This window comes from Tetrao urogallus, assembly GCF_951394365.1.
Source record: "Tetrao urogallus genome assembly, chromosome: 14".
Classification (NCBI taxonomy): domain Eukaryota; kingdom Metazoa; phylum Chordata; class Aves; order Galliformes; family Phasianidae; genus Tetrao; species Tetrao urogallus.
Genome location: NC_136827.1, coordinates 9511838 through 9525294, shown reverse-complemented (window position 1 = coordinate 9525294; position 13457 = coordinate 9511838). Strand labels below are relative to the sequence as shown.

At 45.1% G+C, this 13457-nt stretch overlaps 2 protein-coding genes across 2 annotated transcripts in view; one reads left to right on the top strand and one right to left on the bottom strand.

Moving 5' to 3' along the window:
• The window catches only part of SFXN1 (sideroflexin 1), a gene marked incomplete at its 3' end in the record, with an annotated part of 35441 nt that extends 29920 nt beyond the window's left edge, over positions 1 to 5521 (bottom strand). Inside the window, exon 1 of the mRNA XM_079542347.1 lies at positions 5476 to 5521. The remainder of the gene's footprint in view (positions 1 to 5475) is intronic.
• On the top strand, positions 440 to 2583 carry DRD1 (dopamine receptor D1; the record flags this gene model as incomplete). Its single annotated transcript, XM_079542442.1, has 2 exons — positions 440 to 521; positions 1220 to 2583. The coding sequence occupies exon 2, from the start codon at positions 1228 to 1230 to the stop codon at positions 2581 to 2583; it is 1356 nt and encodes a 451-aa protein (XP_079398568.1). The 5' UTR covers positions 440 to 521; positions 1220 to 1227.
• Positions 5522 to 13457: the final 7936 nt, after the last annotated feature.

Genomic DNA, 13457 nt, shown 5'->3' with positions numbered 1-13457 from the left:
CTGCTGGAAGAGGAAGCACTCTCGGCACCACCGCCTTCGTGCAGAGGGGAGCTCACTCAGGTCCTTCCTCCTCCTCTCTCCCTTTTTTCAACCTTCAGAGAACGACAGAAGAAAGAAAGAAACAGCTGCGACTTGGCTCTTGCTGGTGCTGGGAATACTGTGCCTTTTGCCTGGGATGATTCCCTCTGATGGGATGTACAAAGCGCCACCGGGACCGAGCCAGCCAACAAAGTTTGCAAAGCAATCTATGGGGTCCATGGGATGGAGGTAGCTGGGCACACGCTGATGAGGTCTGTCACACACTGCCCACCAACGCTGCTCCACTGCTGGCTGCAGGACTAACTCCTGGGGACTAAACTTTTGCAGCTCATCCTTTGCCGATTGACGCTTTCAGGGAACAACACATGCCTGCACCTGATGCAATGCTGGGTTTGTCTGTAAGATTTGCTATGCAATTCCAAACCTAAACAAGGAGAAGAGGCAGCCCTGCGTCCCAGAGCAAACAGAAACGAAGCTGAAAGGTAGGAGCCAGAATTTCTCGTTTCAATAAAACTAAATAATCTGAGCTACTTCTTACTGAAAACCTTTAAAACACACCTGCTGAATGCTTGTTTCCTTTGTCTCTGGAAGTGTAAAACTTGAAACAAAGTGAAGAATTGCTCACTGATGCTGCCCAGAAGCAGAGAACTGGTGGATTTTGTAAAGGAGTGTGCTGAGGAGGAAAGATGGGGTGTTTAATCAGTGAGATATTTAGAGAACCAAAGCAGAGGAAAAGCACCTCATACAGCACGCATCAGTAAATATGAAGGGCTAGTGCAATGGACGCTGGAAACACTCGATCAATAGTCTATTTAAGTGGGAATATGCAAGCATGAAAAAGTGATTGCTTTCCTGTCTGTGGGGTATATTTGCAGAGGACAGCAGCAGAACATTTGCAGGTGAGCTGTCTGAATTAAGCTGCTTCATGCTGGGGTGGTGTACTGTGTTCTTGAAGGGATTGCTTAAAAACCCCTCTGTGGAGGTGACTGTATTTGTGCATTTTCAGTTCCTGCTCAAAGAGCTTTCAATGTCGTTCAGGGAGATTCAGAGTGGATGAAGTCCATCTGGGCTTGAGGGGACCGTAACAAGAGCCTTTGGTCTGTTCGGACATCTCGTGTCTGCTATCTGTAAGGAAAGGAGCTGATGTCGTCATGAAAATCATGATGTGATTTTCCCTCAGGAGAAACTATGACTTGGAACAACACCACTATGGATGGGGAAGGGTTGCTTGTGGAAAGGGACTCTTCCTTTCGGATCCTCACGGGCTGCTTCCTCTCGTTGCTGATCCTCTCCACACTGCTGGGAAACACGCTGGTCTGCGCAGCTGTCATTAGGTTTCGCCACCTCAGGTCCAAAGTGACCAACTTCTTTGTCATCTCCTTGGCCGTGTCAGACCTCTTGGTGGCGGTTTTGGTCATGCCTTGGAAAGCTGTGTCAGAGATCGCTGGTTTCTGGCCTTTTGGTTCATTTTGCAACATCTGGGTGGCCTTTGATATTATGTGCTCAACAGCCTCCATCTTAAATCTCTGTGTCATTAGTGTGGACAGATACTGGGCCATCTCCAGCCCATTCAGGTACGAGAGGAAAATGACCCCCAAGGCAGCCTTCATCATGATCAGTGTGGCGTGGACTTTGTCTGTGTTGATTTCCTTCATCCCTGTGCAGCTCAACTGGCACAAGGCTACAACCACGAGCTTTTTGGACCTGAATGCCAGTTTAGAAGGTATAAGCATGGACAACTGTGATTCTAGCCTAAACAGGATGTATGCCATCTCCTCTTCTCTAATTAGCTTCTATATACCTGTGGCCATCATGATAGTAACCTACACAAGGATATACCGGATTGCTCAGAAGCAAATACGACGAATTTCAGCTTTGGAGAGAGCAGCAGTGCATGCCAAGAACTGCCAGAACACAAGTGGCAACAGAAGCAGCATGGACTGTCAGCAACCTGAGAGCAACTTCAAAATGTCCTTCAAGAGGGAAACAAAGGTTCTAAAGACTTTGTCGGTGATCATGGGGGTGTTTGTGTGCTGCTGGTTGCCATTTTTCGTGTTGAACTGCATGATTCCCTTCTGCGAGCCCACCCAACCGTCCAAGGGAGCAGAAGCTTTCTGCATTAACTCCACCACCTTTGACGTTTTTATTTGGTTTGGATGGGCTAATTCTTCCCTAAACCCCATCATTTATGCCTTCAATGCTGATTTCCGCAAGGCATTTTCCACCCTGCTAGGATGCTACAGGCTCTGCCCCATGTCCGGCAATGCTATAGAGACTGTTAGCATTAACAACAACGGAGCAGTTGTTTTTTCAAGCCAACATGAGCCCAAAGGCTCCAGCCCCAAAGAGTCGAATCTGGTTTATCTGATCCCACATGCAATCATCTGTCCGGAAGAAGAACCTCTAAAAAAGGAAGAAGAAGGTGAACTATCTAAGACCTTGGACAAAATGTCTCCAGCACTGTCGGGTATTTTGGATTATGAAGCTGACGTTTCTTTGGAAAAGATCAATCCCATTACACAAAATGGGCAGCATAAAACCTGAACAGGAAGGTGTACCCAGCAAAACATAATAGTGTACAATGTGATAATCTTTAACAACAAAAAAAAAAGATACGGTTTTTTGTATGAAACTAAGCTCTCGGGAGAAGTACACATCTACATAAAGCCCTGAATGGATTTTCCTGGCATTAAATTTAATATTTAAAACACTAAACAGCAACAAGGTACTGAAAATTGGTTAGAAAGATGGATGTTAAACCATGCTGTTCATACTGAAGAATATACACAGGTTTGGATACAGTGCAGTGATAAAATAATACTGCTTCTCCTCTGCACCTAGACAGGCCAATTTCTTGCTTGAAGTGAGGCAGAAGATAAATGTTAAGTATTTAAAGATTCATGTTTACTAGAATATAAAGGATTGCTGTGTCTTGTGATAGTGGGTGTTAACAGGTCCTAATTAAAGGCTGAGGGATTGTAAAGGGAGGTAGAGGCCTTCTTAAAATTATTTCTGAAAAAATAATTGAGCCTTATAGTGAGAATGGTTATTTTTAAAGCTTCGGGAGTTAACACGTTGATACCGGTTTTATTTATTTATTGTTTTAAATTGATATTTTTCATATGTTATTACAGATCTAGCTTTATTTATGTTATTTAAGATGTCTAAATGATGGGATATTTTTGGAGTGTCATTACTGCATTGTGGCCAGACAACCAGTCAGCACTTTGTGAAAGCCCCGATGGCCTCGAGAGCTGTGAGGGATGGAAGAAGGCTGAGAAGCTTAGCGAGAGACCAAGGAATCAACAGAACTGATGTGGAATGGAGCTCGTTTCCTTACAGGCTTTGGTTTTCAAGTGGGATTTCTTTCAGAAGATAGGATCAGCGTTGACTGAGTTGTGAATTCTCTTCCCTTTTACAAATAACAAGAAATTGCTGCTATTTATTTTTAAAAAAGTTTCATGTTACAGAGACTTTGCTAGAATGTCAAGTTTGTGGATCTGTACAGACCTTAAGTACGGCTACAACCTTAAGGAGAATCCAATTTGAGAAGAAAAGCTACTTAGGTAACAATTCATAGTATATAACGTTTTGTATTAATGTAAGATAAACAGCTTTCTCAGACTTTTCTTATTCCAAGTCTTGGATATCTTTTCCAAACAAACACAATTGGTTTCATGGTAGTAAACATGCCAAACCTTGTTGTCATCTGTATTATTTCTGGCAGCACCACTGGGATCATGCTGTCTGTCTGCTCTCAGTCTGAGTTCAAGAGGGTATGCAGTGCTTTACTTTGGAGGCCAGGAGGATGTTGCATTTTAGTAATTCCCACATCAGTAGTCCCCTCAAATAAGGAATAGTGCCTCATTACTGATTTAAGACTTTTCTAACTATGGATGGAACTGCAGCCCCCACCTCAAAAATGCCCCGTGAGCTCAAAAACAAAGATGCCTGTGTTTAATTCAAAAACTGCCGTGGCCCTTCCCTGCTGCTTTCCCTCTGTAATGCCCCAAGTGAGCAGTGAACGTTAGCAACAGGAACACTGGGAGTCAACATTCAGCAGCACTCCAGGACAGAGCTCTGCTTTCTGAATGGCACAGATACCCTTTGGAGAAACTTTTCATAATATATATATAAAAAAAAAAAAACAAAACACGAAACAAAAAAAAATGTTGTCAGGAAAAGAGAACTGAGAGTAAAAATCTCAAAGTCTAATGAACTATATACATCCTGCATCAGGTCTGTGTATTTATGTATCGTGAATGTTTTCATAACTTGATTGCCTGTAAGCTGCTTTCATACATATAATAAAATTATTTTGTGAAGAGAGGGTCAAATAAAGCAATCTACATGGCATTTGTTAAATACATGCAGTTGTATCGATCATGTTAAAGGCGGGGATGGCTTCTGCTTTTCTGTTTGCCCTCATTTGGGATCACACAGGGAGGCAGATGGGAATTCTTATTAGAAGCAGGAGAAAGTCCTCAGTGCTGTGGGAGCTGCCAGTCCTTCTCTCAGCTGGGGTCTGAAACAACGATGTCCTGCTTGAATGTGACCAGGTGAAGTGTGCAATGGCAGATTTATTGGTGACTCTTACTTTGGTCCGTTTGCCTTGGTTTAATAGACTGGGGGACTCTGTTTATAACTCACTCTTATTGTTGCTTTTTGAATTATTTTTTCTTTCTGAGCCACTTGATAGAATCCCACCACCGGTGTTGTTTTGGATCAAAAATGAGTCATTTTAGGAGCTGGTGGGGCTCAGCCAAAGGACAGAAGCATCAATTTGTTGACAGCAGCCTGGCACTTTGCTTTCAGCTTTGTCAGCAGGTTCATTTTGAAATGAAGAAAAAAAAACCAAACCTACATGAAAAAAACTGTGGTTGCTTCTGCATTACCAACATGATGCAGCCGGGATTGGAGTGGGTGCAGGGGCTGCAGTCATGCCCCTCCCTGGTGCAGAAACATGATTTAAGAAGAGCATGTAAAGCAAGATGCTGGCTTCGTTCCAGCTGGTTCAGGGCTGATATATGTTCTGTGATTTAAGCAGGGGCCATCCCAGCACCTCCCTGCCTGAGGCTGGAACAGAGGGACAGATCTGTGGGGAGCATTCTTGTTCCCCTCAGTGCTATGGGCCAGGTAGGATGGACTCTTCTGCATTATTGCTTTCTGTCCCTCTATTTGAACAATATTTGCTTCCAACTCCTTTCTCCTGCATATATTTTACACTACCAATAATACGTTTGGATCTTCATTTATCATCATACCCCTCTTTTCATGCTCCTTTTCAGGTCCCTTTACCTGTCACCTCCTTTCCTCGCACTCCTGCCAGAGCCCTCCTGCCACCCTGCTTTGGCTCTGTAATGCTTTGCTAGGAGAAAGTCCATCCCCACACCCTCCCCCAGGACTCCCCTTGCTGCATCCAGCAGTGCTTCCTACCTGCTGCAGAGTCGGCGATCAGGGCCAGGACCAGCAAGAAGGACCAACCTGCTTTTTGTGTGTGCCCTAACTCTCGTTAACTGCCCCACAGCTGTAACCTGCTGCTTGGAACCGGTGTAACCTTCTCTTCTGCACCATTTCCTCGTGACTGAAGGTATTTTTCTGTTTGTAGATAGAAGAGGTTAATGATTAACCCCATGGCCTTGGTGAAGGAGCTGTTAGTATGAGTGAGCCAGAATCACTAGATTAAATCTGAATACGTTTCTCCCGTCCCTTGGCAAGTGTGTTATGCTAATTTGGGTCTCTGACTTCACAAACTGTACAGAAGATAGGAGATGGGAGAGTAAATGCCTTTGCTGATGAACAGCTTTAATAACATAGTTACTGGGAGACGGTCCTGGATTATTTCAAATGAATGATTTTCAGAAGCACCCAAATCTGATTGCAATCTCAAACAACCGCTTCAAATCTCGCCAGGCAGCTCTTTCCAGTAATACTTTGGTTTTTAGCATAATGACAGTACAACATGTTCTCGGTGATGTCACTTATGTGGCCACACAGCAGCTGTAACTTGAAGAATAAGAACAGTGCCATTCCATAGCTGTTCTGTTCCAAACATGATCCCGTAACTCTCAAAAGATGAAAGCACACTGTGTGGGGTGTCCCAGGTTTCCATCAGATTTCTTGTATCCGTCAAGTCAGCAATTTCCCTTTAAACCCGCTGGATTAAAAGAGATCTCACCCCACACAAATGAAACCGCTTTTGGGCTTTGAAACTGCTCAGTGAAAGGTATTCTAAATTAATGTGTTGCACCAGGCTGGATGGGCCCTGGGCAGCCTGATCTGGTGGGGGACAACCAGCCCAGGGCTTTGATTGGGGTTAGGGGGCTGTGAGGTTCTTTCCAACACAAAGCCTTCTGTGATTCTATGATTTTGCTCATGTAAAAAGTTTTCCACAATAAGAGGATGAATTCTGCTGAGAAAAATGTCACGCAAAAACTTTCATCCCTATTTCTCGCTTGAGGGGATGTAACATAGCAAAAGGCAGCCTGAGAAGCACATAGCAGTGGTAAAAGCACCTCCCTGCAAACAGCGGGATGCAGACGCAGATGTGCTCCCAAAAACCTTGAAACTTCAGCAATTTAAACCTGGGTTTTTCACTGACCTTTCAGAAGAGCAGCTTTCTGTATCCAGGCTGCAGCACTTTCCTTCCTGCCTGCTGGAGCCTCCTGCTGCTTTTCAGCAAATTCCTTCTTCCTCCTTCCACAGCACTCTATACAAGTTGTCTGTTCTGCCTCATTTTCCCTTCCAGATCGGGATAAACCGTAGGATGTGATTTGATCTGAAATAAGAAACACTTTTCACCCCCCTAGCAGCTCCATTCCTTGTCTCCACCCCACCTGTCCTGGTGCAGTCATGCTTCAGCAAATAGAACATAAACAGTAGTTATCAAGCTTGCCATCTGGGGGGAGAAATGCCATTGGGGCTGGATTCCCACCCTCCTGCAGGGTGTAGCCCAGGACAGGAGTGGTGTAGGGGTGGGTAAGAGGCCCTGCAGAGCCCCATTGCTGCTGCTTTGCAGCGGGACAACAAGGGGAACACTCCGCATGCCACAGGCAGCAATCAATGGAGCGTTGAATATTTCAGTCACTTTCTTTTGCAAAATGACTGGTGATTCCTTCCCACCCCCATTGGCTGGCTGTGCTCAGAATTAAACACAGGAAGAGATCACCAGGGAAACCCTGGGGGCTGGCAGCAGCCAAGGGCTGGCTTGGGATGGCTGAGGAGAAGTTTCTCTCTTCCCCCAGCTGGTAGGGTTTCTGTCATTCTGGAGAAGCTATTTCTGGGCTCTGAGGTGAGGGTTTCCTTTCTTTGGGCCTCATTTCTTGCAAAGGGCTCCCTTAGTTTGAGTCTATCGTGCTTTCCCTCCTCAGGTGGCAGTAACCAGGCTGGATGAAGCTCTCAGCACCTGATCGAACTGTAGGTGTCCCTGTTCATTGCAGGTGAGTTGCATCAGATAACCATTAAAGGTCCTTTCAGCTCAACCTGTTCTATGATTCTATAAATTTGGCATCCTCTTGCTATGCTGCTTCTTCAAATAGATTGATCCATAACTCCAGTACACTAAGCAGACTGATTGTTTCAGCAGCTAAGTTGATCAAAATAACACTTATACCTTTACTCCTTAAGGAAGGTAAGAGAACAATGTGTGATGCTGCAGAGCATTTCTCAGTGCTGAAGTTATCTGAGGTGGGTATGAGCCACACCTGGTGTCCGCAGCGATGCACGGTTCCACTGTTGTCATGGCTTATGTATGCAGTGCATGGAAGTGCTGTGCAAGAAAAAGAAATGAGTGAATGGGTCTCATGATGTATGGTCTGCTCTGGATAGACCTGAATATTCACAGTGCTAAGGCGAACTTAAATGCCAGGTTTCTTCCTGGCGTTGTCTCCCTGGATAACAGGAGCTATAGCAGGAGCTGATACTGGAATATCACTGCAAGCTCTGATTTTATTCCTTCTGCAGCCAAAATGAGGCCATGGAGGCTGCCAGGAGGCGTACTTTTTGGGTTTGACACACAGAGACTGCATTTTTAATGCTGTAAGTGCTGTTCCTTACCATTGGACTCCCATGTGATAGATAACTGCAGTCAGAGCTTTGCAGTAAAACATTTGCTTTCAAGGAGGACGGAATAAAATACAACAGTATTTTTTGTTAGAACGAAAAAATATTCCTTTTAATTGGCCGGTCTCTGACTTTTCTTAGATCTGAGCTGACAAGCAGTAATTATGTAATTAAGTATGGAACTGGAGAATAATTTTCTAATCTAAACCACTGTTTACCACTGCAGGACAAGTTGTGTGTTGAGACACGGATGGGAGCATTCAGGTGGAGCTAAAGACAATTTGGCAGAAATGAAGATCAGCTTTTTCTCTCATCCTGACCATCCCGTGGACTGCTCTGATTGTAGAAGAGAGCTGTGACTGTGAATAACTATGCAGGCTTTGAGAATTTGAGTTCTGAGTTTGGTAGAATAGACTTAATACAGTAAACTACACCCAAATTCCACCACCATGGGAATCGCAGGGTGAGGAGAACCGTATTTGAATCTTGGATATATGGGATTCTTTGCAGTCATCCTATGAAGACTAAGATAATAATCACAATCATTTGAGAAAGAAAAGATTAAAGGTGGTATTCCTGCATAAACACCCACTGTGCTCCAGATGGGAGAGCAATTCTTCCCTTCCTATCCTACAGAATGAATCTTTCTGGAGCCTGGCCTGTGTCCAGCCCTCATGCAGAAGGATTAGGAGCATTAAACCATTGCACTTGGCTTTGCTTCTCCATTTGAAATGCGACCTGGGACCAGAGGTGTTGAGGGGCTTGCATGAGCAAAGGGAACAGCAGCGTGGTTGGGACACTAGGTCCTATCTTGCCGCTATCCCTGGCTCCTGGTGGGACACTGCTGATGGCAATGAGTTAAAATCCAAGTAATTATATGCTCAGCTGTGTTGTTGTACCCCTTGCTTTCCATTCCCATGTGAGGTAGTGAGTGCTTGCAGAGTATGGACAACTGATCCCTTTCAGGAATAACACAACAAAGTGTTTTCAGGAGATAAATACAGAGGTATGAATCCTCTTGAGCCACAAGGAGTTTTTGTTCCAGATCTTGAATTCTAGTTTAACACTTCTTTCCATATGGGGCCATGGTTACATATCTGCATTCATCTGAGACATGAAGCCTTGTCATGGAGCAATTGTACACATTAAGTGCTTGAAATTCTGCCATTGAGCAAAAGGCATGGGTTGCTTCCCCATTTCCTGCTTACAGAAGTGTTCCCTCCTGTGGGGATGCATTAGCAGGGAAGAGGCTGTGCACAGAGGAAAGAAAATTTGGAGTCGCTCAGGGACAAATGTTGATCTATTACAGCTGAATAAATCCACAGTAGTATAATTTATTCCCTGGGATGTGCATTAGATTTATCCTGGCGTATATGAGATCACGAACTTCTGCATGCATGGTTCCCCAGCTGATATTAGCACAATGCAATTCTGATGAAATTCCAGACTACCTTAAGTTTGATGTTTTCCTTAGAAAACCCTTTTTTTTCCTTTTTTTTCTTTTTTTTCCAGTTGCTTATCTCTTTGGCTAACCTCAACCATTTTGATAGAGGTTTTTCTATGCTGAAAACGTGCCTCAGGCAAATCTGCAAACTTCTGAAGTGTCAGTCAGAACAGTGAAATCAGCTCAGCGTGAGACAACACGAGAAACAGAAAGTTGCTTTTCCCACATGAAAATTTATGGCTTTTTTAGGGAGCAACTCCAAAGTTGCTGTGCTTTGGAGCTGCGCTGGCCGGATCCTGGCTGCCATTGGTTGTGATAAGGAAACCTCACAGCTCCTCGTAAGGAGCACAAGGATATGGCCACAAAACCTAACAAAATTGCTGAATACTCAAGTCCTCAGCACTCCACAGCCTGCCAGAGTTGGGTGTTACCAATGTGTTTTGTCCACCCATCTTCTCCCATCCTGCCTGGCTCCAAGCCTGCTTTCCTGGCCTACCACTGACAACCACAGCCACCAGCTCCTCTCTGCCTGGACTAATGGCTAATGGGGTCTGCTGATTTACCCCTGGATCTTATCATAGAATATCTGAGTTGGAATGGATTTGTAAGGGTTGTTGAGTCCAACTCCTGGCTCCACACAGGACCACCCAAAAGGCAGACCATAATGGGCAGCTTGGAAACAAAGGGAAAGGAAGGGAGCCAGGCTAATGTAGAAACTGCTGTCTCAAACAGTGAGAAAGAAAAGGAAGAAGAGAACAAGATGAGCCTTTGTGTTCCTCCAAATCACATTCCCTCACTCATTTTCAATGAGTACAATATTTCTTACTGCTATTCACCCATCTCCTTGCCGTGCAATGGGAATATTTCTATGAGTTAGAATAGGCAAAGCTCCAGCCTGCTCATGCATGGAGCAGTAGGATATGTTTGTTTATGTATAGATGTCATAGAATCATAGAATGTCTTGGGTTGGAAGGGATCTCAAAGGTCACCTTATTCCAAGCTCTGTGCCATGGGCAGGGTTCCTAACAACTAAATCACACACCAGATCAGGCTGCCCAGGGCTCCATCCAACCTGTCCTCAAATGCCACCAGAGATGGGGCATCCGTGTCCTCATGCTTCATCAAAAGAAGCATTTCCCATCAGATGTGTGAAGGACCAAATTCAATCTCAACCTGTGGGCAGCAAATTGAGGCTGCAACAGAGCTGCAGGAGGTCTTGGTGATGAGAAGCCCGGGGGAAGGAGGGAGGTATTCACTTCTCCCTGCTCCCAGCTCAGCAGATACAGCCCTGGGTTGCTGGCCCCTCACTGTCCTGCTATGTTGGCCCAGTGGGGTTACGGGCACTGGAGACACCCAGCAGGCACCAGATGGTGAGCGTGGTACCTCGCAGGGGAGTCAAATCACAATTAAAAAAAGCTTCATCAGTGATTTGGAGGGTAATAAGATAATGTTTCTGCAACACGAGAGAGCTGGGATCATAAAAGCAATCACTTTTGGATAAGTCCTTCAGCCATTTAACCTTCTTAGCATCTGAGAAATCCCTGGTAATAGACTCACGCTGGGCAGTGCCTGCGGCCCATGGAGCAGACGCAGTAATGGCACTGTGTCAGCCCTCCCTGCACTGCAGCCAGTTAACCACTGTTTTCTCTGTTAGATAATAACAAAGCTGATGTGCGTTTATTGTGTTCAGACAGATTGCTCTGTAAATGAGAGGAAATAATTCCAGTTTCACGTCAGGCTCCAGTGAAGGAAGAAATGAACATAGAAAGCAAGTACCCCCTTGAAGTGTTTGTTCCAAAAGCAAAATTTATTACTGCATGCGGCATGTTTGCTTTTCACCAATGTTTTTGCACAGTCACACTGACTACGCATCGATTGTCATGGCTTCACTGGTTTTATAGCACTGCACTTACAACCAGTGCCTGATGTTGGAACAATCATTGGGAATTAATGATATTTAAATACAGGCATGAGCATGAAGAACCTGCAAAATGGAACTTCTTGCTGGAGCCCATTAATGCCAGCTTGCTACTTCATTTCTTTAACTTTTCTCCTATTTTTCTAAAGGAGGGAAGATCTGCAGAGAGCTGCTCCATTGCCAAGCCACCCCCACAGGCAGTGTTATCTTCCCTTCCATATTGTGTTACCCATCATCTGACTTTTTTCTCTCTTATCCCTGCAGCAGCTCTGCACAGCATGTGGGTGCAAATGAAGAGAAGGTGCCAGCTTGGCTCAGGGCTCTGCTAGCTGCGTGCAGTTCCCTTTCTCCCCAACTCTTTTGCCTCTGCTCTGGCTTGGGGGATGCTCAGAGAAAACATCGGGGAGAGCATAGCAAATGCCAGTGGTCTCTTTCAATGGGACCTTTCCCACTGAAGGACAAACAAAGGGCTGTGCTTGTTCCCACTTACCACAAAGGGTTTGTATGGACACGGCTGTGTAGACAGTGTGACATACATACTTTGTGCTGTGGCAAGCCCAAATTCCTTAAGCTTTCCCAACCAGGTGTTATGTGCATCTCTCACTTTTGTTTTAATTACTTTCCAAACAGCAATGTATGTAACTCTTCAGTATTTTCTGAAAGCAAAACAACCCAACCCGTATTCTCTTCCAGTCAGCTGCTCGTTGTTTGTTTATTTCCTTGAGAAATGGCTGTTTTCAGATTTGAAATATAAATCTTAGCATATGTACACTATGGTAAACATCTAAAGAGAAAGGCAAGCAGCTTGTGGTTGAGAACAAGCCATAAAACAAATTCCCTATCTGGCATCCCGTTGTCTGCAACACGCTGCTGCCCTTCAGGCGGGCTGTGATCCATCCTGGGGGCTGCATGCTGGGATAACACAGAGGGAATATTTCATTCTGAGTGGTCCAACATCTCTGATCAGAGGCGTATTTAACACTGTCTGCTCAGGTGGGACCGCAGGGTGATTTGTTTCCACTATACTCTCTTCTCAAGGCTTTCCTTCATGCTGACAGCCGATGAAGCAGGCATGTCTGATAGATGGCTGTCTTCTGATGGGACCAAGAGCTTAAGAAGCTGAACAGGATGCCTGCTGGAAAGTGTACTCCAAAAAAAAAAAAAAAAAAAAAAAGCAGCAATTTGTCTCCTGAAAAGCCTGATATTTGCAGTGATGTCTGCTTAGTCCTGGAAGGCATAGTATGAGAGAAGAAGGGCGGAATGGTGCATAATAAATATCCTCTCCCGTATGTAGATGTATGATGGGGCTCACTGTGTGCTTAAGACATTGAGAACGGCAACCTGCAGGGAAGGCTTTCAGAAAGAAGTGGACTGAGACAAAAAATTAACTCTGTTTTCAAAAATAGGTCAGGGACAGTGCATCTTTACTGTATCATGGAGAGAAATTAAGAAGCAGCCCAAAGTCAAAGGAGAACAAGACTATAGTGTGTGACTCACAGGAACTCAAACACATGCCTGAGAGGTAGAAAGTGAGTTCAGCTACTCAATCATCCTCTCCAGGCAGGAATGAGTCAGGCAAGCCGACATTTGATGATGCTCATTCCAGGCAGGAACGGGGAGGTTGGCAATGGGAGCAGTACAGGCAGTGTATGAGCTCTGCTGGTTTGGGAGTACCAGACCCAGTGCAGGGAAGTGTTAGTGGGTGGCTGAGGGCAGAGCAGTGGCTGCTCCAGTCCCATGGTGCTGGTGTTACAAGGCCTGGGACAGAACCCTCATCCATCCATAGAACTTGTTGTTCTGGCCCTTATACTGTGCAGTTTGCCCCATCCTGCAAAAATAAAACCCATTCCTATTGCCCTATTGCTTGAGCCATGCTTGCTTCACTGCAGACCTTCAGGTACAGGCTTTAGGGCTGATTTACCTCTGCACTGCCTGCTTACAACAGGAGATCAGCTCTGCCACTGAGCATCCAGCCCAGCCCCATGGCAGTCCCAC